Raw genomic sequence first — 27,862 nt, 5'->3', positions numbered from 1 at the left:
TATAAAACGTAGTTACGATAAGGAAACCACAACTAAATGAAAGCAGTTCAACGGCTCTTTAGGACGCTGGCCGATATGCGGGGAATATTGACCCCACATGTGCAATTGTCAGTCTCTCGTTCGTGCTTCCGAAACTAATTTACAAGTACTTGATGACTTCCACTATTTTGTGTCGATGTGCATTCTCGTTTTCTTCAAATATTTCCTAATGAATGAATTCGTTTTTCCGTATATCTTGAAAAAAATAATTTATTAACAATGTAAAATTGAGCAACCGCTGCCAGCTGGCAATAAAGACTGCTTCGCTTATATTTATTTCAATAAACAAAAACGCTGAAGAATGCAAAAGCACGCAAACAAGTGTCCTCCACGTTTCCTCTTTCTCTTCGTCTTCCTTAGCGCTGTAACCATGTTTCATAAAGCTTTATTGAAACCGGCCCCAATTCTTTGACAGGGTCTTGCTGCGTGTTCAGAGAGCCCTCAGAGTTGTTTGCAAAGACACGGCACGTTCGTGACGCTGCTCTGCAGGCATATTCTCGACTACCAAGGGACGCCGGAACAACTCAAGGTGAACCCTACTTGTTTTTATTGCGAATGCAAATATGGACACCTCATGCGCCTTCGGCGTAGATGTAGCCGTCGCCGCGAGATCCCGTGTCAAGTTCAACGTCGATAAAATGTGTGTGCGAGTGAAAGCGTACGAGGGTGAGCCGGCAAATGTAGCGCGCGCGCACGAAGGCGGAAGGCATGCCGGTAGCGTGCGGTCTTCTCTCGCGCGCGAGGCACGGGGCGAGGCGACAGAGAGGGAGGGAGGGGGTAGCGTTCTGCTCAGTCAGCTGCTGCTCACAGCGCGGCCGCGCGGGTGCCGTATCTTCGAAACGATCTGCGATGGGGACAAAGCGCATGCGCCGAATGCCGGTAGCTTCGTATAAGTGGTGCTTCCGCCGGTTAGTTCGCGTTCAAGCGAGACGAGAGACAGCGCGAAGGTCAATTTGCCCGCTGCTGCTGGCGCGCTTTCTCAATCCAGCGGTCAGCCACGTTCATCGAGCGATATGTGCTCCTGTTTACCTGTGTGCGCGTGACACTGTGCTTGCCTATTTAGTTAGTAAGCGAATGTTTACAACCTTATACAGGCCACTAAACTACTACCCTTGCTTCGTACAGCTCTATACTAATTTGCTATCGCAATCGATGCTTCGCCTTGCGGGTGAAACTGCAACTTTTTTTTATTTTCGAATACGCAATACGTTAACGCTTTCTCGCATTCGACAGTGGCAGGCCATTGGCGCTAGAAACGTCTACATTGTGGGTACCAGGTCATGGGTAGTGTTGCGAATACGCAGTGATTGCCGGAATTTTTTTAAATTGCGATAGCAATTATAAGGACACACTAGGCGAAATTCCGGCCGTCGTCGTCCTGAAGTTCCGTATAAAGTCCACGGGCGATAAAATCATCGCCGCGCGCTGTACGGTTTATGTGCGAGTGAAAGCATGCCACGGTGAGCCTGCAATGGCAGCTCACTCACACAAAGGCTGGAAGCGGGTAGGAAGCGCACTCACCCAGTTGCGCACCATGCTCTGGAGGGAGGGTAGGAAGGTGGCCGCACTGGAGGGTGTTCCTTTTCGCCCGCTGTGCTCCGTCGAGGCGCACACGTGACGTTGCGTCGCAGGCAATGGGGGATTTAGGTGCCGTTTTACGCTTGTACAGACGACGGACGCCGGCATTTTCGATCGATACACACTTGAAAAGACATCTTCTTGTAATCGTATAGCCCAACGAGCAAGACGGCCGGAATGGTCGCGTAGTCCGGTGAGCCAACATAACGAGTGATGGGCGTTGACAATTGAGAATCGGCGTCCGTAGATATACGGGCGAAACTTGTGTACGCCGAAGACGACCGCGAGACATTCTTGCTCCGTGAACGTGTAGTTGCGCTCAGGTTTACTTAAACGACTGGCATAGGCAAACACATGTTTGTTCTATGGTGTCTTGCCGTTGAACCCAGACGGCCCCGAGACCTATACCACTGGCGTCGGTGTGTACTTCGGTGGCAGCAGATGGGTCATAGTGGCAAAGTACCGGCCGTGAAGTTAGTACAAACTTGAGCTGCTTAAACGATGACTCGCATTCTGCTGACCATTAAAAAGGCACGTCCTTGTTGATTAGACATGTCAAGGCTTAGCAAGGTCGGCAAATTTAGGCACGAAGCGACGGAAGTACGAGCACAAGCTCAAGAAACTTTGCAACTCTCGTAGAGACTGCGGTTGTTTGAAGCTGCTAACTGCAGCGACCTTTTCAGGGTCAGGCCGAACGCCGTGCTTGCCGACAAAATGACCAAGAACCAGAGTCTCTCGGTTGCCGAAATGACACTTCTTAGAATTCAAGGTGAGCGCGAAGCTCTTTCAAGAGATGTAAGCACGATGTCAAGACGGTGATTGTGCTCTTCAAATGTACGGCCAAACATTACAACGTCAGCAAGATAACATAGACAAATTTCCCACTTCAGTCCACGCAGAATAGTATCCATGAAGCGCTCAAACGTGGCTGGGGCGTTACACAAGCCAAACGGCATTACATTGAATTCAAACAGACCGTCTGGGGTTACAAAGGCTGTATTTTTCCTTGTCATCCGAATGCGTGAGAATTTGCCAATAACCTGACCTTAGATCCACGGACGAGAAATACGAGGCAGAATGCAAGCAGTCAGTTACGTTATCGATTACGTCTTGCTTTTCTTAAAGGCGTCCCGCGTATTGTAGCAATATATCTAACGCGAAGAAAATGTATACATTAAACACCGGTGTGAAATATACCGGTAATTTGGGAGTATGTTTTTGGCAAAAACCTTTGTAAGCCTCGCAGCAGTTTCACGTAAGACATAAATTTATATATAATTTGCCCGCTTGAAACGTGAATAACAAATTCTATTTACAAAACAATATGTGCTTTTTGGTGCACTTCGTGCTCCTTTTTTTGGGAAACGTTTTACTGATTTATCTGCAATTCTTGTAGAAAATTCGAGATCGTATATGAAACAAAGCTCTGCTTCACGTAGTTTCTAGAATGTAACATTTTCTCGCAAATGCAACTACATTCGAGCTGGTCCAGCGGTTATCTCGTCAGTGTTTCTGCGTTGCACGTTTAATTTAACATGTGAAATTGAATAGGTGTAATTGAAGTCGGCATCGGCTCGATGTCAACTTCAATTCCACCTATTCAATCCCACATGTTAAATTATATGTGGAATCTTCATCTAAATGTAAACATGCCGAAACGTAATGTTAATCTAAACAAATCTTTTCGCGCGTGTGCTCTTTTCTTTACGTAATGTTTTTCCTCAGCCCCAGCGCTGTACTTTATTCGTTGCTACCAGTCTTATTGCATTCGCACCTTTGGGTCTGTCGTATCGCGTCCATCCTCGCCGAGCGTGTGGTGTTCCTGAACTGCCACTGTGGAGGTCAGTGGTGATAACTCTGTGGGATACCTGCTGGTTGCATAGATCGCATGTAAACACACAATGCATCGTATCTATTATAACTGCAGGGACACGCAGTTTGCCGCAGCTTCCTGTAGTTCCGTAAGTAATGTAATGACAATGTAGCGAAATAAGCTTAAGTATTCCTTATGGGAGTAGAACCAAGGAAAAGCATCTTGCTCTCGCTAAATGTAGCTTTATGCACCACACGCCCCCCCCCCCCCCCCCCTTTTCGATTTGAACAAGGTACTTCGCCGATATTTGTCATACCTTACCCGTGATTTATCCACAATGTGTATATATATATATATATATATATATATATATATATATATACTTGCACACAGACGCACGGGCGAACGGCTTTGTAAGCACTGCTCTGTACGTATTTTCTGCGCATGCACTATGCTATTGGGTTTCTTTTTCTCCCGTACAGTTCCACGCTGTATGTGTTTTCCTGTATGCATGCTGTTACATGATTTATAATCACTCAACATGTGTAACACGTCTTTTTTTTACCCATCCCTGAGATATCTCGTGATGACACGGCAGTATTTGTGAATCCTAAATAATTTAAACAATCCGACAAAGGAATAGCTAAACCTCTCCACGAACAATTTGGAAATGTGTTCATGTTAACGTGGTATGCAAAGTGCTTTACTTAAGTATTAACGTCAGCGCCCCGAGTCTTAACTTCCTCTACTTCAATCGCAGCGCGGTCTACTGTGGCATCCACGTCAGCCGATGGCAGTTGTTCGTGATTCTTCTGCAAAAGCCGAGTCGACGTTGAGCAATGGAGCTCGCAGTCCACATGAAGGAAATCATCTGGATTGGTGAGTGATCTGCATGGCGTTTTGTTCGCCAGATGGCGCCACTGGCGATAGGTGTGGGTCGCGATAGAAAGCAGATTTTAACATAAATATAATATCCGATAAGCTCAAGCCCTGCAATAAGGCTCAAACATGCTTTCTGTGTCACCAGCCCGTTTAGAAGGAGGCGCCCATAAAAATAATCGCAATGGTTATCATGTCTCAGTATGTCGGATGTGTGCCCTAAAATTTTACTGTCGCGAACAATTTTAGCGAAAGTCATAACTTTGGGAATGCTAAGAAATGTAACCTTATTCTTAAGTAGTTAAGCTACACGCATCGTAGCCTTTTTCTGGCACTGAACTTATCGTGGTCCCTGAGCGTTGTTAAAACTTCCAAGACCGCAACCACCACTGTGTTCTGTAATTGCCGTAGATGTTCGTATTGCAGCTAAAGCTCACCAAGCAAACGATGGAAACGGTGACAGCGCGGCATAAAATGACGCCAGAAAAGTATTCCGCATATTGAATAGAGATTGAGCGAAAAACAGCTATTTGATTTTCCTTTGAGTGAACCGGAAAACGCCGAAAGTTGCATTAGGTAATGTAATCCTCGCCGGTTGTCTTTGTCGTGCGTACGGCTCTAATATACTGTGGTTGAGTTAACGTTTGGGATTCAGCGTGTCTGGTTTTGAGGAGCCTCAGAACTTGTCTTCGTCATCGCAGAAATTGGTGCGCCGTTATGGATGTCCGGAACTCCGAAATTATACTTTACTGCGAAAACTTCGTCGAAGATGTAGCAATTAGTCCATACAATATTTTGCGCTGATATAGTAGACCCACTTGAATGAGAAAAATTGTCATTCAACCGATCACAGCATGAAGCTTGGAAGAAAACCCATACGGCTTTCTCAAAAAGCTTCACAGTTGAAGATAATTTTTTTGTTCTGGGGATAGAACCGCAAATTATATTTTAGGTTTGTTTTTATAGCTGCCGAAACATCATCGAAAGTGATCTAACAGAAATTGACGCCCAGTGCCACTTATGTTGGCCACACAGTGGCAAGAACATTTTTAACGACTTCGCACGCAGTCTCGTTGAGGAGGAAATCGCAGATGTGCGCAGATAGGTTATTTTGTTGCCAGATAGCAGGTGACAAAGCAGAAAACATAGTTTGCAATAGTTTCACCCTCATTTCTCACCCCGATACTTAATTCTGTGCAACGTACAGAAAACTCGCTTTGTCGCAAATAATTCCAGGTTAATTTGGTCCCTAAATTTATATTCGCTCACTGCAGTCCCGTGTATTGAGCGTGAAAGCTCCTTGGCATGCCTACTGCAAAGCCCAATAGCGTCGGTGAAGAGCGCTACGCTCATATTGCTCGAATAGAAAGCTGGTATGCATTCTGCATATTCTTCATTTATAATAGCTCATGATTCGTCACGCTCTTCAGGATTTGACAAGATGACGATTGAAAAATATCACTACACTACATGAGTCATCTAGGCCTCTATGACATTGCTAAACTGAAGTCAATGCGGTTAAAACATTCACGCCTGCATAAAAAAGTTGCCAATACCGCATGCTTTCATAGAACATTAGGAGCTACGCTCGACGCCGAATGTTTACGGACGGCGGAATTGGACGAAAGATAGCAATTTCTGAGCAGTTTGTACTTGTACAGCCTGTAAAACCTCCACAAGATAGTTATTCGAATAAATGCTTTCCAGGATTGAAAACTGAATACTAGGCTGCGTGCGTAAAATGTGGAAATATACGGCTATTCATTGCTCTTTACGGTAGGAAAACGGCACGCGAACGGCTACTGTACTTCGTAGGCATGTTGCAGTCTCGCAAGCAAGCTCGGTTATGTCCCAGGTCTGTGATCTACTTGAGCATGCATACCACGACTTTGATCCTGTCGAAATACACGGGGACGTAGGAATAACTTTTTCCGCGGCATCCTACCAACGCACTGATGTTTATGACGTGTGTGGCACCAGTAAAATCAAGTAAAACCTAGCCCTAAATCAAGATTACTGCTTCAGGGTATCTCCAAAATTTATCCTTCTCTCTCAAATGCAAACATATTCGAACTCGTCCGGTGGTATATTAATGAGGAAATTTGACTCGGCGCCACCGAAGCGCACTATATTAAGTGTTGCCTGCTTTCATTGCAGCGACGCGTACTGCTACACTCACTTCTGCTGAATCCTGAAAGTTGTGCTTTCGTCGAAGAAGCCGAGTCGACGCTGAGCAAAGGAGCCCACAGCTGTTGAGGCCAACGTGATTGGTGAGAACTGTGCGGGAACGTTTTTTTTTATACACCGGAAGCAGAAGTGTGATCACTTCTCGTAACTTTTTAGTGGCGATGGATGGCTGAAGAATGTGGCAAATCGTTACGATTTGACCACAAATGTTCACTCGAGAATAGTGTTGCCGTGGATGGCAACATGGCTTCTTACATCCTGGATGCGAGTGTTAAGAAAAAAAAAGTTTGCCACTCCGAGATAATGTTCTGTCATCACGAAGAAAACTAAGAGGGAGCGTATACTTAAGCGATTATATTTATTCATTTTGTTGCTTTTCGTCGGATTACATGACGGCACGCTGCCATTGCAGCCGCGATCATCCTTGAATTCGTCTCTACACATGGTAGCATAGCTTTAAGGTAAGGCATAATTATATTTGTTTTTACGGTGCAAATGCGTTAATAAGACGACAACGACGTGTTAACGTATTCAGTCTGTGCTTCTTGACTGAGCTTTGCCATTACAGAGGAACTGTTCCTACAGATAATTCTCCCCAAGAAAATCATTCAAAATACGACCGCAATCTTTAGCATGACGCAGAAAATGGCTCTAGAACAAGGGCGTAGTTTGAATGTGGTCCTTTTTCATTATTGAGAAGATCTCAGTGTGTACGGCTCCGACACGCCGACCTTTAATGGCATAAGAAGATAGGCGTGTCGCTAACGCAAAGAGGTGTACACAACAAATTAAATATCGCTAAAGATTGGAAAACGCTAACACACCAGCCTTTCTACACTGATGTGTTTTGCACTGCATTTGCGTCATGAACATCAATAAACTCGCCCGAATCGCTATCCCAGATAAGTTGAGATTTAAGCACGTTATTCTAATCAGCACTAAATATATATCGTCGTTGCGTTTCTAGATGTCGTAGTGTCAGTTTCGTATTCCAATTGGGCAACAGAGAAGGTAGCTAACCAATGCAGGGATTGCTTTGTTCAACAATACTGACCTCGAGTTATATAAAGAGGTCTATACTTCATTTGATATATACAGAGCTACGGATGCTACATCCATGCACAGGGCTCTTGGACATCTTACCCTGCACGTTTCGAACTGTAGTTGCTTTCGATTTAAAACGCGTACATCGCAATAAGCACCCGTATATTACAGCAACAGTTCGACGTCAAATCACGAATTAACTGCGCACCTTTATTTTATGCTTCCAGTATACGACGTACCAAGTAATGCGTCGAGTAATGCGTTGTGCTTCGGTTGCACATATGTTCAGATCTGCGACCGCCGCCATGTAGTAATTACATCATATTTCGTGAACTAAAGTCATACATATTGTTTAAGCATCAAATTACACGAATCACACTTGCATTTATCTGGCGCATATGTGACGCATTAGTTTTGCTTAGTGGGCGCTAACAGTGAGGACTTGCTGTATACATAATGTATATAAGAAACAGAGCGAAATCAGAAAATGCATGCGCTGTGACGTCAGTGTGACCATCATGCTGCATGTCGTCTCTGGGACGACAGTTGCCTCGACCCCCCCCCCCCCCCCCCTCTCATTCACGAGTCCGGGGCGGATCGTTAGTCAGTTGGCCAAACAGGGGTCAAAGGAACATTTAGGATGTCTATCCTGTCAGATTTCGCAGGTTCTCACACAAAAAAGATAGTTTGGTTGGTGCAGCGAGGGAAAAATGTAGTTAATAGGAGTATCCTTGCTAGTGTTACTGTGTTCCTTTAGTACTGGTGCAGTTTAGTTGCTCAGTTATCAAAAGGGTGCTATACCAACTACCCCAAAATCTCTCTAGTGCTCCTAGCATGAAACTCTGCTCAATGCTGTGAACCCTCATCTCAACGTGGAGCTTTTGCAGACTGCTCGTGTTCCTGACTTTATGTTCTGGTTATGCTCGGTTATCTATACGGTGCTACACTAACTAGCAACATTTCCATCTACTGCTTCTCGTGTGAAGTTCTGTTTAGTGCTGTGAATGCATGCCATTCATATCCACGTTGACCTATTTTTGCAAACGGAAACGACGCCGAGAGGACATCTGATGTTGCAATCAGTCGCGTGCGACGCCGTTACGAGCTCGTCCGGGAGGCAGTCTTCGCTGCTCTCCCCACTATACGCCTCCAGATTCTACTTATCTGTTTCTTCAGGCTCTGCTTTAATATTCTTGCAGCCTAAATATACGATGCTGCACTAAACCGCCAAAGTTAGTTCAGGTGATCATGGCATAATACTGCTGTAATTACCGTAGGCAATTAGGCGACTTCAAAACACTTATGATTTATCATTCTTTAATTATAACATACTTAACTGCAATTTTAAAGAAAGCGCGTCTTTGGAGTTATTTTGCATCTAAAAATCGGACAGCACAAAGTTCCTTTCGTGAAGAAAATTCAATATGGCAACGTGTACTGTCGACCAATTCCCTCGGCCGTTGACCCGCAGATCAATAAACTATCCAGATTTCTAACTACAACTGTTGACAACCAGCTCACTTGCATGTTTGGCTGTTCGCGTACACGGTGAGTCAGCGGAAGCTGCCTTAGTGGGTCTGCTGCGGCGACCAGTCGTGTGAGACACCATGATGACCTTGTCAGCGTCGCGATCATAGCTGCTTCGCTTGTCTCCCGGGGTATGTTTGCATCATGGAGCGTCGTTTGTTACCTTGCGACACTAATTTTTGCAGTTATCGACACTGCGAGACAGTGTCAATATGTCGACGATTCTGTTACGAACGGTGCACATGGCTGGCCTTCAGGCGCAAGCTGTGCGAGCTACGAGTTATATTTGTATCGAAAAAAAAATTGAGACTGAGTTTAGTACGAATGTTGTAAGAATGTTGAGAAGGCTGTGAAGTATTCGCAAACTACTCGAAAGTTATTCGATATTCGATTCGGTTTGCTCTTAGCACTATTCGATTCGTATTCGATTCTGTCTTAAGCTTCTAGTTTCATCTCATCGTAACCCTTCCTTTGAAAACATTTCCACTGTTGACAGGGTCCATCAGCCTACTCGGAGAGCCTTCGCAGCCGACTGCTGTGGACCAAGACATGGCGCCTTCGTAAATTTTCTTCTGTGGCCATATCGCATTTTACGGACACGGTGAGAACCGTCTGACACTCATTGTTTTAATACACGCAAGAGTATGTGCACTGGAACTCTTCGCGCAATCACCACTTAAGAGGAAGATCTTGAAGCGATGCTTCAGCACCTAGCAATGTCCGATTGGTCTATTAGAATACATGTAAAACGTATAAATGTATGAGACACTCGCTGAAGCCGTGTAGGCCAGTTGTGAGAAAATGACTTTTGTACATTTGAGAGAAAAAGTTGAGATCTTCTGACTTTAAGAAGCGCAATTTCAAGCATTGAAGGTTTTACAGGAACACCCAATTTCGTTAATACTCATTTTAACGGATCGTACCAGTTGCCCAGTTACCATGTAGAGATCGTCTGAACAATATATGAACTTCTTGAGCTTATCCAAAATAATTTAGTTTCTGTACCCGTAAGCTCGGGCACAGAAGGGTTGCCCATGTGGGCCTGTTCCTTCATGTTAAGGCAAGCTTCGTGCGTGTCCAATCCAATGTGTCTTTTATTGCGATAGCAATTATATGGACACTTCCACCGGATTTCTGCCGTCGCCGTCGCCGTCGCCGTCGTCGTCGTCGTCGCCGTCGTCGTCGCCGTTGCCGTGAGGTTCCGTATAGATAAAATCTTCGCCGCGCGCCGTATGCCTGAGCGGAAGCGTGCGGGGACGCACGCTGTCACGGTGAGCGAACGCACTCAATCTTCCACGCGCAAGCAAGGAAGCGGGAAGCGAGCGCCGGAGGGAGTGGGGGGGGGGGGGGGGCGCATTTCTACTCTGCCAACAACCGCGCTCGTCGCTCGCTCGCACCGTCTCTAATCTCCACACGGCTCTGACCTTTATGCGCTGTGCATTCGCCGCTCAGTTTCCATTGAAGCGATAGACCGCTGCGGCGTATATGCGCTTGCTGCCAGCGTTTTGACAGTCGTTGTCTGCAGTCATTCAGTGTGATGTATTCATGTTTGTTTGTGCGCGCTCACACCACCATTAGTAATAGTAGGGCCACATTTTCCAGCGCACGCTACACATGCAATGCTGCCCGGATCGGCAGTGCAGCGCTACAGGTGTGTCCCTTCGCACGCGCGCTGCCCACGGGCAGCGCTTCTCATCAACAGCACCGTTTCACACGCGCCTTCTCGTGGTCATCGAGTCTCTCTTCATGTCGGTCTACTTACGCCGCAGCACACCTGCTTACTTATTCAGCTCATGTTTACTAAAATTCATATTGCTACCAAAGCCGCTCACCTTACTTCGTATGACATTGCTGTGTTGCTATCGCATTCATTGCTTCGCCCTTAGGGCGAAACTGGGACATTTTTTGTGTCCATCTCGTTTCCTGCAAAATTGACTATGGGGAACTCGGGCACTAGTGTCTACAGGAGGTTCAAGCATGGCGATTCAAGCAAGACAATGGTGGCTTCGTCTAAATGTCATTCTTGCGATATGGCGTTTTGTTCATTTTCAGCAACAAATTGAGATGAAGGTCCGACAATTTGCAATAAATTGCATGTGCGCAGAGTCTCATTGCCATCATGTGTAGGATCCTTTCAGAATTTAGACTGATAAAAGGAAAGGAAGACAAGGCGAAGTAAATTGGGCCCCAGTAGCGTTTACCAACCAAATTTTAGTAACGTTCTGCTGCGTGTTTAGACCCGACTCCACTGTCCAACCAAGATTCGTTCTGGAGCGATCCTGAACACAACTTCATTCAGTTCCTTCACAGTCCGAGGTTGCGGGATTGAATCCCGGCCGTGGCGGCCGCATTTCGATGGAGGTGCAATGCAATAACGCCCTTATTTATACTTGCGTTGTAGTGCACGTTGAAGAACCCCAGGTGGTCACAATGAATCCGGAGCCCTCCACTACAGCGTGCCTCATAATCAGAGCTGGTTTTGGCACCTAAAACCCCAGAAAGAAGAGACTAAGATTCTGTCGCAGCCATTCCGCGCCAACCGGACATCCGCACATTAGCCTTGCTCCGTTCCGGACATGTTTCTTTTTCTAGCTTGCATGTTATGCGAATGACCTTGGTTACTATTGGCTGAAAGTTGTTCTAGCTGGTGACTGGCATTATAAAACGTAGCTACAACGCTGAGGAATCGCAACGCAATGGCAGCAGCTCAACTCCTCGCCGATATGCGGGGAACATTGACCCCACATGTGCAATTGTCAGTGTCTCATTCGTACGTTTGTAACTGTCTCATTCGTGCATCTTGAACAAATTTACGACGAATTGATGACTTCCATCATTTTGTATCGATGCATGTACTTGTTTTATTCAAATATTACCTAATTCATGATTGTTTTTTTTCTTTTTTTAGTAACTTCATTTATTACCAGGTGAAAATGAGTAACCGTTGGCCACCCGGCAATATCAACCGCATTATTTACATATTTAATTGAATAAACAACAGCGCTGAGGAAAATGAAGAAATAGCTAGAATAAACAATATATATGCAGTGGATGAACACGTCTTTCAAGTTTCCTGTTTTCAAGTTTCCTTAGCGCCGCAACCATGTTTCATAAAGCTTTATTGAAACCGGCCTGCATTATTTATTTGGCAGGGTCGTGAAACGTGCTCAGAGAGCCCTCAGAGTTGTTCGCCAAGACACGGCGCCTTCGTGACGCTGCTCTGCAAGCGTATTGTCGACTACCAAAGCACGCCGTAACAACTCAGGTAAACCCAACTTTTGTTTTTCGAATACGCAACGTTTGTATGGCAAACCCAGCGGCACGCCCTTTTATCATTAACTTTAAAATAACGCTTTCTCTCATTTGACAGTGTATTTGAGCGAATAGGTTTGAATTTGGTGACCTTAGGGAGCGCAATTTATTTAGCCTGGACATGTTAACACGAATTTCCTAGTGCTGCCAAATTTTGAAAGTATTGATGCGCAAAGTTTACAAACGCGTAACTGTACATCGAAAAAAACCCAGTCTTTGCACTACTGTGAAGATGGACGCCAGCGAAGCTGTGACTATTGCCCCCACGATGAGAATGGGCGTATTGTAGCTTGGCATCACCCAACCGAACATGTCTGTCATGAGCGTCTCGATGTCTTTCGTAGGCGTTGCAGGAGGAACGTACACAGTCGCAATCACGGTAGCGTCAAAGCGTTTTAATTAAGACGGCCACGCCAATCGCGGCGCGAACACACGCGCTGAAGCGCTCATGTGGTCACCAGGGGGATCTACGCCACGCAATGAAGCAAACGTTAAGATTCGGCGAAAACCGCGGTTTAATGCACACTTTTTTATGCTGCTAATTTTTTAAAAATTTTTACATGACTCCACGAGATGGTGCGACGTGTCTGAAATTGTTGTACACTACACTTCCGGTTTTCTACGGTCCAAATCTCCGGGAACCTAGCTCATAACAGCTTCGCTCTATAAACCCTCTTGGTAGCCGGACAGCTAGTGCCAGCGTTGCTCCGAGGTCGAATTACGCGATGCCGCTCAGAGCATTCTGCATAATTGTCATCTTAGCTCCAAGGTTTCAATGAGATTCAATTAAAGGGACTCCAGACAGGGTTTGCCTCCATTGGTTGGCTTAAATGAAATTTCGCATTTTGGTATGCCTAATAAATGATTTTAAGTTGAACGAACAGTTAAAGTTAGAGTGCGAGTTAGAGTGGAATGCCTTGCTCTGCACAGTGGACAGTGTCTGAAATTGTTGTACACTACACTTACGATTTTCTACGGACGCAATCTCCTGAAACCTAGCCTATAACTATTTTGCTGTAAAACATATATTTCTGTAAATTGCTTCTGTTTCAGCAGAGCATCTAAAGCTGACACAGCCGATATGCGAATTCAGAGCTTACTTATGAGCGTTACAACCGGTTTTACCAAGGGCTTGCTCACATATTAGTGGCATATTTCACAGCGGCGCATATCGCATCTAGGATGCCCATTTTCTGTGTATAATTATGTTGGTCATTTTCAGCAACAAATTGAGTTAAAGGTTCGACAATTTGCAAATAAATCGCATGTGCGTAAAATCGCATTGCCGTCATATCTAGGATTCCTTGAATTATCCCCGAACCAATGAATAAGAAGCACAACTAACTCTTTCAGACGCTATGTACACACTTGTGCGCACCGAGATAGTGCATCGACAGCAAAACCACCGATGAAAGTAACGATATTTAACATGTGTCGCATATATCTTGCAACACTTGAAATGTGCTGAAATTTTGGTTAACATGTGCAAAAGTTTTTAGTAAAATGAGTAAGAAAGTAGACAGTTGGGTGTTTTTAGTTTGTGTCAGTATGTTGTTGCATGTAGCAGGTTCACTTCTTTCATTGTTTTTCACAATGTCATGCTACCAGGCATAATTTTCAAGCTTGCCGGATAAGTGCTTCTCAAGCTTCTCGATACACGAAACAGTTGTTCTGATATTTGATGCTCATGTAGTGAGTTTTCGAATGGAGTCCACATTCATAAAATTGACAACTCACTAAGGAATTGAAAGTCCTTAATCTTTTCTGCAGCTGTACACTTTCTAGGATTCTGAAGATGCAAGAAATGTGGTGAAAGTAAGTTTTCAATTAACAGGATTAAGTGGCGTCTGAAAGGGCTAAATGAGAGAAATAATAATAAAAGTTACCTAGCTGCTGGGTGCTGTTGCGTCGGTCTGTTTCGGCGGGTATCGTTGAAGACATATATAGAATGGTTATATGTAGGATCTCACGACGTGGCGCATGACCCAACAGCACCGTGGCGTAAAATGGACGTGGACCGGAACACGTAGATTGCGTTATTCGTTTTCCGGTCTTGATAAAATTGCCAATCGGCGCGCCCCTGATGACCGAGGGAATAGTACAGCCGGAAGTGACGGTCGCAGAATACGTCCCCAAGTATGCTGATCGCGTTATGTGAAGGAATTTTTCTGCTTAACAAGAAAGAACCCTACATTACGAATCACATAATAGAGCGGATTCTTCCATTGGCATCGTTTTCTTTGATTTAATCCCTCAATATATCCCACTGAGCTCTTGGCCAGTACGACAGAATAGGCATATTCTGCTATACAAGAGTGCTACATAGAACGTGAAAGTATAATGTAGGCTCAGACATCTGTAAAGCACACCGAAGTGTTAACAAAATTGTTTATTATAATTATGTATTATTTCTCTCACTTACTTGTTGAGCTTCTTATTCATTGGTTCAGGGATGATTGACGGGAACGTTTTCCGAACTGGAAATAACTGTCCGAATAACTTGTATAGGGGATATGAGTCAGCGAATATAGTACGATTATGTCATTTGGCAGCACAGAGTGCCGTTAGTACGCGACAAATAGAAAAGGCACTAGCAATGCCTTCGTGTTTAATACCGGCGTCACATGTACACTTCTGATCGCGGTCTGGGCCGATCTGAATCGCATTTCTTGATCGCGATGAACAATGGTCGCTGCTACACGGTCCAATGATGTGGATCAATCTAATTTTGGTCTGCTCATCGTCGGCAACTCCCAGAGTTACATAATGCCCTGGCTGCAAATTTAGATTTGCCAAATATGCTTAAATTTGGACAATATTTCAATTTTGTAGCTTACTATTGTTTAAACGTTTTTTATTGAGCTGCCTTCACTTGTTGTTATTAACGTTTCCAGAATACTGCGCTAGAGGGCGCAGACGTCAGCCTGCGATCGCGATCAAGGGGCCTGATCGTGATTCTCGGATCGCGATCGCCCGGATCCGAATCCCGCAAGATAGCGATCGCAAATGACCGTGTAGCTACAACGCAAGCCCGTGTGCTTGCGTTGTAGTGCACGTTAAAGAACCCCAGGTGGTCAAAATTAACCCGGAGCCCTCCACTACGGCGTGCCTCATAATCAGAACTGGTTTTGGCACGTAAAACCCAAGAAAGAAGAAATGACCGTGTAGCAACAACTGATCTGGATCAAGCTCAATCCAGATCGTCCCCGATCGCGATCAGAAGTGTACGTGTGACAGCGGTATAAGAGACTAAGAACAAGGTGAATCTATCGTGAATATCGTCTGGCTCAGGCGAGTGCCGTACTTAATTTGTGTGCAGTACTGCGCCGTTCGCATTTCCTGCTTGCACCGAAGCGTGGTCTACTGTGGCAACCATTTTAGCGGATCGTACCTCTTGCGTAATTGTCACGTAGAAGACCAACAACGACGGTGAGAACTCTGAGGGAACATTTCGTTTTCCAAATTGGTAATGTTACATACAGAACGACAGTTATCGTTTGCAACTATTCGCATGCAGTTAGCCGTATTGCTTCTTCTTTTTAAAGCACGTCAAAAACACAAAAGAAACGTGGGTATTTGTTTGGTAATTAGGGGTGCTATTGGGTTTCTACGCGTGGGCTCTGCACATCGTGAAATTGGTTATATTGTTGAAATCGCCATCTTATCGTCTCCCATTTCCTCAGAAGGTTGAAACAGCCTCTGCGATTTGTTCGAAAGGCCACCAATAAAGAATATTAGAACTCTCGAGTGAATAGCGTGAGACCCGTTTAGTGTGGCATTGGAAGAAATTGCACCACAATATTCTTATTGCTATAGCAAGGTAGTGCATTGGGCGAGTTGGTGCATCGCTTAACGAATGAATTGTGGCGCAAGGAAAGGAAGAAAAAAAGCCAAGTAGGAGACAGGATAGGGCGCCAATCCTGTCTGGCGCCCTATCCTGTCTTCTCCCTGTCTGGCGCCCTATGCTGTCTCCTACTTGGTTTCCCTCTTCGTTTTCTTGCGCCACAATTTATTCTTTAAAACATTCTTATTGCTACTTGATTATTTGAAGAGTTTAGAATCATCTTTACAATCTGTTAACTTTATCTGTTTATTCAAAATAAATTAGATTCTGTACCCGTATTCTCACATGTTTGTGTAAGTGCTGTACATAAGCTGTACCAATGCTCTGAAAAGGGTTGCCATGTGGACCTGTAGGTTCTTCATGTCAAGGGGAGCGCCGTGCGTGTCCCATGTCTTGTAAAGTTCATCTCGTTTCTCTGCGTAAATCACCAGAGGGAACTCTGACACTAGCATGACGATTCAGACAGCAACAGAATGGTGGCTTTGGCTAAATTTAATTCCTGCGATTTAGCATTTCAACGCGCGACAGCCTTAAGGGCCCCGTGTCGCAGAAAATCCGGCGTCGATGTCGGCGTGGGCGTGCCGGCGTTCGTGGCCAAGAAAATTATGCCGCACTTCGACGACCGCGCAGGCCCTCCTCATGGCGCGGAGGCGCTGGTGAACGAATTGAATTTAACACGGCAAAACACTTCGAAAAAATCGTAATGTACGACTTAACCGCAACCAACAGGCGTGATAGCGTCGGATTGTAATTTGAATCTACGAGAAAACTTAATTCTGTTACGCGGAAATTCGAACACAAATCCCTTTCCCAGTTATTCTACCATTGATACAGTGGCGCGCCCAAGTCTGCGATCCTTGCAAAAACGACATCCAGATGTCGGCGCGCCGAGGCAAAGGTGTAGAAAAAAGAAACCTTCCTCTCAATGCAAACATCCCTAAATATAACGTGAATTTCAACAAGTCTTTTCGCGCATGTTCTCTTTGAGTCATGTTCTTCTTCGCCCGAGCGCTGTACTTTATTCGTGGCTACGTCTTCTACCAGTCTACTTGCACACACAGACGCACGCGCGAACACCTTGTCACCTTGCACTATATGGTACGTGGCTTGTGTACTCGTTGAATGTAATGCTTTGTATGCACTGCTCTATACGTATTTTGTTAATTATTTATAACGTTCCGCGCATGTAGTATGATATTAGGTTTCTTTTCCGCTCGTACAGTAATACCACGCTGTATATGTAGCAATTTGGAAATGCGTTCATGTTAACGCGTGGTATGAACAGTGCTTTTCTTAAGCTTTAACGTCAGCGCCCCGAGTCTTAACGGCCTCTACTTCAATCGCAGCGCGGCCTACCGTGGCATCCACGTCAGCCGGTGGCAGGTGGCCATGCTTCTTCAGTAGAAACCGAGTCGACGTTGAGCAATGGAGCTCGCAGTCCCCATGAAGGAAATCATCGGGATTGGTGAGTGATGTGCACAAAGTTTTAATTTCCAGATAGCGCCACTGGCGATAGGTGTGGGTCGCGCGAAAGTGAGGCGATTAAAGAGAGATAGCCAACTGCTTGACTGTAATATATGCATATAATACCTCATGAGCTGAAGCCTCGCAAAAAGGTTCAAACAGGCTCTGTGAGCCACCTGCCCATTTCGGAGGAGGTGCCAAAGAAATAATGGTAATCGTTATCCTCTCAGTATGTCGAATCTCCGCCACAATATTTCACTCTCGCGAACAAGTCTAACGAAAGTCGCAAGTTTGGGAATGCTATGATCAGAATGTAACATTTTGCCTAAATAGTTGAGCTACACGCATCGCCGCCAAATTGTACTCTACTACGAAAGCTTCTTCTTTCTTCTTTCTAGGGTTTTACGTGCCAAAAGCAGTTCTGATTATGAGGCACGCCGTAGTGGAGGGCTCCGGATTAATTTTGACCACCTGGGGTTCCTTAACGTGCACTACTACGCAAGCACACGGGCGTTTTGCATTTCGGCTCCATCAAAATTCGGCCGCCGCGGCCGGGATTCGATCCCACTACCTCGTGCTCAGCAGCGCAACGCCTTAGCTGACTTAGCCACCCCGGCGGGTACTACGAAAGCTTCGTCGATGATGTAGTAATTAGTCCAGCCAATATGTTTGCCCTAATATAGCAGAACCCCATGAATGGAATCCACCCGATCGTAGCACAAGCTTGGAAGGAAACCACACCATCACTGCGTTCTGCAATCTCCGTAGATGGTTCATGTTACAGCCGATGCTCAGCAAGAAAACTATGAAAACTGACAGTGCTGCATAACATGATGCGAGAAAAGTAATTTCGCATACTGAATAAAAATTGAACAAAACAGTTGATTTTCGTTTGTGTGAACGGGAAAACGCCCAAAGGTGCATTAGATAATGCCATCAAGCCTGACAATAAGTGGAATAGTAAAACATGCTGTGGTTGTGATAAATGTTTGGGATTCAGCATGTCTGCTTTGAGGAGCCTCAGAACTTTTCATCGTCGCAGAAATTGGTGTACTGTTAGGGATTTTGGGGGAACTCCGAAATTGTACTCTACTACGAAAACTTCGTCGATGATGTAGCAATCATTCCAGCCAATATGTTTGCCCTGATATAGTAGAACCTCTTGAATGGAAAAAGTGTTATCCACCCGATCGTAGCACGAAGCTTGAAAGGAAACCCAAACGGCTTTCTCAAAACACTGCGCATGCAGTTGAAGAAAAATGTGTCTTGTTCTTCAGATAGAACCTCAACTCATATTTTAGTTTCGTTTCGAAATAGAAAGTGATCTAACTGGTGCACAATTCTGCTTCAGTTGGCTACACACTGGCAAGAGCGTTTATAAGGAGCTCACAGTATATTTTTGAGGAAGCTACGTTAATACGTTGCCAGTAGCGGTGAGAAACAGAAAACGAAAACAGTGGGCAAAAATTTCACCTTCATTTCTCACGCCGATATTTAATTGGGTGCAAAGTACTGTAAACGTGCTTTGTCGCAGAGGAATTTTTTGGTAAGTTGGTTACTAAATTCATTTATATCTACTGGCTGTACTCCCGTGCATTGAGCGTGAAAAATCCTGGGCATGACTACTGCAAAGGCCAATGGTGAAGAGCGCTACGCTTAGATTGCTTGAATCAAAAGCTGGTGCGCATCCCGCATATTCTTCATTATAAGAGCTTGATATTTGGCAAGATTAAAAACGCCAATACATAAGTGCTCGTGGTTTCTTTGACATGGCTAAATTGTCGTGAATAAGGCTAAATAAAAGAGCATTCACGCCTGCATAATACAGGTTGCCAGTACCGCATCCTTTCACAGAACAGTACGAGCTACAGTCTGCGCTGAAGTTTACGGACCACGGAAATGGAAGAAAACCTTCAAATTGTGAACAGTTTGTAATCGCCCCCAAATTATTATGCGCATAAATGACTTACAGGATTCAAAACCAAATAATAGGCTGCGTGCTTAAGCTCTGGAAATATCCAGCTTTTGTTTGCTCGCCACTGTACCTAGTAGCCATGTTGCAGAGTCTCATAAGCAAGCTCGGGAATGCCCCTGGGCTGTGGTCTACTTTGAGCGTGAATACCAAGGCTGTGATCCTGTCGAAATGGGGACGTAGGAATGTTTCTTGTCAACCATTGCACTGATTTTTATGACGTGTGTTGCGCTTAATAAGAACAAGTTAAAATTTAGTAAAACATAGCCCTAAATCAAGGTTTAGCTTCACAGTATCTCCAAAAATTTATCCTATATCCAATGCGAAATTAATCAAACTCGACCAGTGGTTGACTCATAAAAGCATTTTGGCTTTGTAGATGTATATTCATATATACATGTATATTTAAAATATAAATGTATATTAGTCTACGCGCATGTATATACATGCGTATTATTGTATTAATAATCACATGTATATGAATGACTCATAAAAGCATTTCTGATTTTTACATTATATTAATGAGCAAGTTTGACTTGGCGACGAAGTGAACTCTTAGATGTTATCTGCTTTCATTGCAGGGACGCCTACGAGTACATTCACTAATGATGATTCCTCGAAGTCTTGGTTTCATCGAAAGCTTACCGAGTCGACGCTTAGCAAAGGAGCCCACAGCTGTTGAGGCCAACATGATGGGTGAGAACTGTGTGCGGTAACGTTTTTCATACATCAGATGGCAGGAGTAAGCATGCGTGGTCATTCCCGCCTAAACTTCCCGTTGAAATTGATGCCATAAAGTGTCACAAATTGTTGATAATTATTGGTCCCTAAATTTTTCCTCGCCAATCGCGATGACTGGATGACAAAACGGCTTGGTATAGCTGAGTGCCATAGTGTCGAGGAATGGTAGTCACACCGAGATAACATCTTCCATTGTGAAGGCAGTACGTGGGGGATCGAATTCTTTTTCTAGCAATTATTTTCATTCTTCATTTCTGTTGTCTTTCGCCGGATTGCATGATGCCGTGCTGCCATTGCGGTCATGATTAACTGTGCACTCGCCTCGGAACTGTTACAGGAAAGCTATCAGGAAAAGCATGTTTACAAAATTGGGCCCAGAAATTACTCCAAAAACAATGTTGACAGCTGCCATGCCTAAAAACTAGAAATATTGTTTTTTACGATAACAAATGGGTTAATAAACGAGAATGACGCGTTAAGGTAATTTATCTGTGCTTTTTGACTCAGCTTTGCCATTAAACAGTATCTGTTGCGACAGATAATTCTTCGCATAAAAATAAAAATAAGAACACAACCACGGCCTATAGCATGACGTAGAAAGATAAGTAGGGAGTCATGAGAATGAAACTCAAGAAGAGTGAAGGTTGGTTATGAGTTATTAGAGAAAAGACGAAAGTTTTCCTATTTTTTTATTATTAACAGTTTGAACAATTTCGAAAGAGGCGTACGCATCTGCGAATGCCTTGCCAGTGTGTACGGCTCCAATCCGTTGACATTTCATGGTATGTCCTGAATGCAGGTCGAATCAGTTATGTGTGTGGTTACCCCAAAGAGGTACAAACAAATTAACTATCATTAACATTTGCAAAACGCTTACAACGCACTTGCCTTTCTGCACTGATGAGCCATGCACTGCCATTAGCGCCATGAACCTGAGTCAACTCGCAAGAATCGCTATCCCAAGATAAGGTGAGATTTAAGCAGATGCCATTCTAATCAGCACGAAACGTATCTCGTCCTTGTAGGAATTCCCCTGTGTGGTTCTGGATGTCGGGAGTGTCAGCATCGTCTTCCACTTCGTGAACGGAGAAGGTAAGGAACTAACCAATCCAGGGATTGCTTTGTTCAACAATATTGACCTCAAATTACATAAACCGGTATATGATTCGTTTGATATAAACAGAAGCTACGGATGCTCTATTCATGCACAGTGCTCATAGAAGTCTTTCCCTGCACGTTTCGTAGACTAGTTGATTTTGATATAAACTTCTACCACGCAATAACTATATGTATTACAGCAACATCTGCCCGTCAAATCACAAATTAACTGTGCAATTTATGTTTCCAGTATGCGACGTACCACGTCTTGGTCGTGGCCCGAGTAATGCGCTGTGCTTCGGTTGCAAATAGGTTCAGATATTTAACGCCGGCCACGCAGTAATTACGTCATATTCGTGACCCAAAAGAATACTTAATGTTATATCGAATAACATGACGCATACCTGAATTTTTCTTGAGCATGTGATGCAGTAAGCTTTGTTTGCGCGCGATAGCGGTGAGGTTTTGCGGTACATAACTGTTATCTGATATGTATATGAAACGGAGGAAAATCGGGAACTTCTTGCACTATGACGTCTGCAGTAGGCTTAAAAGGGGTGACAGGAACATTCATGACGATAACGCAGTCTGTCCTGTCAAGGAATCGCAGGTGCTAACACACAAGTTAGTTTGGTTGCTGCAGCTAGAAGAATTTAGTTAATAGGAGTAGCGTACAGGCCCTTAGTTTTCTCGGAAATGTAATGCAAAAAATTCCAGTCTTATACAAACTGGATTGGAATATAGTTGTCTTAGTTGGAAAGAACTCGGTGTGTAATATGAAAAGCTGGATATGTAAATTACTTGTTTGATATATTCCGAATGCGGGAAGATATGTATATGTGTGGTTACCGGAAAGAGGTACAAACTCCCTTCACTACGGCGTGCCTCATAATCGGAACTGGTTATCACACGTAAAACCCTAGAAATAAGAATGTTCTGGAAATTTTATACTTGGATCACTCGATCCTGCACGCCTTTCCACCTTTTAAGTAGTCCTCGGACACGAACACTATATGTGTGAATCGTGTGGCGAAACCAAATGGCACATTAGGAGCGGTTGCGGCGTGATAGCAACTGCTGCGCATATGAAGCAAAATTAAAATTAAATTATGGGGTTTTACGTGCCAAAACCACGATCTGATTGAGGCACGCCGTAGTGGGAGACTCCGGAAATTTGGACCACCTGGAGTTCTTTAACGTGCACCTAAATCTAAGTACACGGGTGTTTTCGCATTTCGCCCCCATCCAAATGCGGCCGCCGTGGCTGCGATTCGATCCCGCGACCTCTTGCTCAGCAGCCCAACACCATAGCTACTGAGCAACCACGGCGGGTGTGCGTATATGAAGCAGTCCCCTTGTTTGTTTTACTCTGTTCCTTTATGTTATGATGCAGTCTAGTTGCTCACTTATGTAAACGATGCTGTACCAACTAGTAGAATTTCCCTCTAGTGCTGCTAGCATAAAGCTCTGCTCAATGCTGGGAGCACGCCCTACATCTCATTATTGGCGTGTCTTTGCAGACCGAGCAGACACCAGTGGACATCCGATGTTGCCATCAGTTGCATGCGACGTCGTTACGTACTCGTCAGCGAAGCAGTCTTCGCTGCTGTCCCTCCTGTACGTCAACACTATAGCAAGTATATATATATATACGAGTTATACAAAAACAATATTTTTCAGATACTTTTCCTGTGTTTCTTCATGTTCTTTTATATTCTTGCGACCTGAACATACGATGCTGCAATAAACCGCCAAATTTACTCCTGATGATTATGGCATGAAACGCCAGTAATTGCTGGAGGCAATTAAACAATTACGAAGCACGTATGAATCATCATTTCTTTCACGATGACATTTATTTGATGTTTTCGCGAATGCGATTCTTGTACTGCCGAGCCGTTTCCTCGGCCATTGACCCGCAGATCAATGAACTATCCAGCTTTCAAACTATTACTGTCAACAAGCAGATCACATGGATGTTTGCTGTTTGTGTGTATACGGCGAGTCAGAGAAAGCTGACTTAGTGTGTCTACATGTGGTGATCATTCGTATGTGGCAACGTCATGTTCAGCGGTCATGGCTGCTTCTCCTGTCACCAGTAGTATACTTGCTGCATGAAGCGTCGTTTGTTACCTAGCGACATTAATCTTTTGCAGTGATCGCGACCCTACGAGACGGTATCGAAACATGCCGACAATGTATTGACTAAATTTGCGGCTTGTAACAAAACTATTGTGTTGAGGGGTAAAAAAATCTTAATAATTGCCCTGGCAGTTTCCGTACTGTGTATTTACCATCTCCATACTGTTTCTTTTACGAACGCCACCCATGTCGCATCCTGCCTTTCGCGCACAAGTAGTGCGAGCTACGCGTCATGCAGTTTTTTTTTTAATAGGGGCGGAGTTTAGAAGGCTCGATTGAAATCACGGAGCTATCCCAGTGGTCAATACGAACCGATTCAAAAGGCGACAAAATTTTATGGACGTGGTATCTCAAAGGGTCGACGAAAAAGATAAAGCCGAGACCCGAGAGTTTAACAAGCAATAGACAGCCAATTTGACCTCACATGTAAAAATGTATACATTGCGGATGTGTGTAATAATATTAGGTCAGATATTTGCACCACAAGGAATCGTTTCTTTCCTTCAAGCCAAAACGAGAAAACAGGTGTCATTTTTGCGGTGTTATATGAGCAAATTTGCATCCAACTAGGGATGTGCGAATAATTGGAAACTTCAGAGTAAGGAATGCGAGCAGTGACCTACTCGATTTGGTCCTCCAGTAAATTAATCTGTATTAAGAAATCTGAATATCTTTATTAGTCCACTAGCTGTGCACAATTTCACATGAAATCGAAGTAAAACAATCGTCATCCAATCTACATTGGACATTGGGCACTAGGGCACCATGCGTTCCTGAGAAACCTGCAATTTTCCATCAGAACCACAATTAATCGCAATGAAATTGTGATTAGTCGGGGTATGTGTCAGCAGGTATTCCATTGAACTAAAATCCAGCACCTACGTCCTTTCGTTAGGTAAAAACCTGAATATGCATCATTGCCACACAACTCCATAGAACAGCGGCACCATCTACGCAGACCTTTTGTTTATTTATTTGCTTTATCATCTTCACATATAATATGCATTTCTGGTTTGGCCATGCAGGTAAAGACGCATGTTAATAGGATTACACGGCTGCCATTGTGAACTTCATATAATATTGCATAGCCGCGTGTGCTTCGAAGACTTCGGGATTTTAGAAAAAAACGCTTGCGCTATAATATACATTGTAATGACAAACTTTGAAATGTAGTGAATACCAGGACGGGAAAATTGTAAGAATGTTGAGAAGGCTGTACAGTATCTGCAAACTGTTCGAAAGGTATTCGAAATTCGATTCGCTTTGCTACTGGCACCATTCAATTCGTATTCGATTCAATGTCAAACTTGTACTTTCACATCCCTAGATCTGATTGTCAACCTTGCTTGGAAAACATTTCCGCTGTTCACAGGGTCTAGCGGCCTACTTCGAAAGCCTACGCCAGTCTAGTGCTGTGGACCAAGACGCAGTGCCCTCGTACATTCCTGTTTGCGGATATGTTTGCGGAATCACATTTTATGGACACGGTAAGATCAACCTGGCACTCATTGTTGGAATACAGAAAGTGATGTGTGCACTGCAACGCTTTGCGCAATTACCACTTAGGAGCATGATCTTGAAGGGAACCTTTAGCACGGAGCAAAGTTAGATTTCTCTATTGAAATGCATGTAAAACGCTGTAAAAATGCCCTTTTGTTCGCTTACTTTTTTTACAAAACGTTATTTTAAGCATTGAAGCACAAAACTATCTAGAACGCCAATGTATTTTGTTCCCACACTTTGGGGAATACCTTGTAAATGGTGTCATTCTGGAGATCCCTTTCAAGTGGATACGTCTTGAAAACTCGCCCGTTACAATTCCGGTTACAATTCGCAAATTGCAATATGTGCCTTAAAGTAATTAGTCATGAAGTAATTTGTGAGTTTTTGTTAATTAGTTGAATGTGTGTTCCGATTTCACGTGATGGTAAATGTCCGCCCATACGAATAATCTAGCTTAAGGACAAGAATTATGCTATCTGCCACAGGTAATTGAAAAAAAATTCCGAGAAACTTAAAAAGTGGTGACCTCGCGTGCCTTGTTATTTGCTGGTAATCACCTTGACAGTGAGGGTCGCGACACGAAGTTTTTCAGGCGTTATGCCGTAAAGCCATTCTTACCCCGATTATATCGACAGTGGTCGGGGAGACGGTATGCCTCCGATCAAGACCGCCGATCAAAAAAAAAAAGCGTTTGTGTGTGTCTGTCTTCGGGATGACCACCGTCATCACTAAAGAAAATGCACGAACTTGAAAGTGTGCTGTCAATAATTTTTATGTTCATGACATGCGAGAGCATTTAGTGCGTCAACCGGATCGGCGTAACAACCCTGTCATTTCTTTGTTCACCGGTAATGCACCCAAACTTGAGAAAACTGTCTAATCACGAATTATACGCAGTGCGACTTCAGATAAGCGACGGTGCTTTACCAAGACATTTAACATTCATGGCGAGATCGCAGTCTATCCTGTCACTCAATCACAAGCTAAAAACGTGTATAGCATGTATAGCTACGTCCATGAAATAGCATTGCCAGCAAATACAAGAAATAATTGAGTGTGCTGTCATAAATTTTTATGTTCATGACATGCGAAAGCATTTAGTGAATCAGCTGGATCCACAGATAACACTGTCCGAGTTTCAGAGGCGTATTGCAATTAGTTGAGTTTTGACCGCTGCAAATTTTGTGTGTGATTAGTTAAGCTGCATCTATAAAATAACACTGCCTTATACGTTTCCGAAAAAAAAACTAAGCACTGCACGCTACTCATATTAACTATATTCTCCTCGCAGCAGAAACCAAACTAACGTTTCCACATTTGCAGCCGTGATTTCTTTACAAGATAGACTGCGATGTCATCATAAATGTTCCTGTCACCCCTTTTGACCTACTGATATCATATTGCGTCCAGATTCAGATTTTGCTCCTTTTCATGTACATAGACAGCACTATGTCCGGAAAGACATCTCTCACTGCTAACGTGCGCTAAGGAAAACTACTGCGTCACATATTGGGGGTGAGGAGTTACGGAGTCGCCATCTGTCGGAAGCGCCTGGCTTACATAGTGTGAGGGAAAACGCGGCGCGCTTCTCGTAGGTTTGGCTGTCGGCGATCTCATCATAAATGGCAAACGGCATTTGGTTCGAAATTTCAGCGCTTTTCGCGGCGCGTAGCGGTGTAATGCTTTGCAGGCACGATCGTTAGTGCTTTTTGTATGCACTGCGCTTCTCGGCTCAGAATGGCCAGACCTGGTGAAGGGACCCTTTTAAGATCTGTCCACATGACACACAATAATGTTGATGACGTATCGCGTAACCAGACTTCATTGTTCTGTGCTTAGCCAGCACACAGCAGAGTTTGATTGGATTCAGTGCAGATGGTAGTGGCTCTTCTCTCCTCTTTCCGCCAGATCGGCAATGTCTTCCTATTATGTGCGAAAAGTGTTTCAGAGCCCCTTTAAGCGGCAGCTGCATGAACAAAAAGGCAGCTGTGGAAACATCCTCTTTGGCTTGTCAAATCGGCTTGTAAATACCATGCTCCAGGATATGTTCCTTAGTTTTGTTTTCTTGAGAGTTGCTGAGCTGGTGTAAGTTGTGGTTTGCAAATATACCTCTGCCCGATGAGAGCATGCCCGTTACCACAGATCCGCATGCATCACACTTTTGGATATAACGGATAATTTTTCACGTCTGGCTTTATATCAATACAATAAATTTTGCTCTTAAAGGGGTACTGACATGGTATTTTTATTCTTATTTTTTTGCATCAAAGAAGGTTCAGTACTCTAAAAACACAACAAAATGTTTAGCCTCACAGCACTCTAAATAAATTATAACTTTTAAATATAGGTCGAGGTTATTTGGTCGCGCATATAGGTTTATAGCTCATTTTGATAGCTCAAAAAAAAAGTCGATCTATATTCGGATAAACACGGTAGCTTCGACAATATAGCATGTGGCGCTTCAAAAAACAACTGGTGACAATCTCAAAATACATTGTTTTGATAACGCTTTATTTCTCATCGCATCAATTCGCGCGCAGAAGTGTACGCTGCTATTGGCGGCATCCTGAAGTGCATGATGCAATCGAGCCATTTCACGTGCAGCGAACTCCGGCTCCACCATTGCGCCGCAGCACGCGGCAGCGACGGCCGGCAGAGCGGCTCACTTATTCATATAAACAAGGGACAACGTCGGTAAGCAGGGTGCATGAACCAGCAA

At 44.1% G+C, this 27,862-nt stretch overlaps 1 protein-coding gene across 5 annotated transcripts in view; it reads left to right on the top strand.

Moving 5' to 3' along the window:
* The window catches only part of LOC125945616 (uncharacterized), a 52,441-nt gene that overhangs the window by 4,318 nt on the left and 20,261 nt on the right, over positions 1-27,862 (top strand). For 2 of the 5 annotated variants that reach the window (XM_049667776.1, XM_049667772.1), the window contains exons 3-12: positions 455-568; positions 4,191-4,309; positions 6,467-6,579; positions 9,564-9,668; positions 12,220-12,332; positions 17,570-17,688; positions 20,241-20,355; positions 21,426-21,492; positions 23,019-23,115; positions 25,013-25,127. In XM_049667776.1, coding sequence (XP_049523733.1) covers positions 20,265-20,355; positions 21,426-21,492; positions 23,019-23,115; positions 25,013-25,127 — 370 coding nt within the window. In that variant the 5' untranslated portion in view covers positions 455-568; positions 4,191-4,309; positions 6,467-6,579; ... (2 more) ...; positions 17,570-17,688; positions 20,241-20,264. The remainder of the gene's footprint in view (positions 1-454; positions 569-4,190; positions 4,310-6,466; positions 6,580-9,563; positions 9,669-12,219; positions 12,333-17,569; positions 17,689-20,240; positions 20,356-21,425; positions 21,493-23,018; positions 23,116-25,012; positions 25,128-27,862) is intronic. The other 3 variants (XM_049667773.1, XM_049667774.1, XM_049667775.1) reach the window with 3 other exon arrangements.

Source organism: Dermacentor silvarum, chromosome 5 (genome assembly GCF_013339745.2).
Source record: "Dermacentor silvarum isolate Dsil-2018 chromosome 5, BIME_Dsil_1.4, whole genome shotgun sequence".
In the NCBI taxonomy this organism is placed as follows: Eukaryota; Metazoa; Arthropoda; class Arachnida; order Ixodida; family Ixodidae; genus Dermacentor; species Dermacentor silvarum.
Note: the sequence above shows the minus strand (reverse complement) of the source record. Positions and strands in the feature narration are given on the sequence as shown.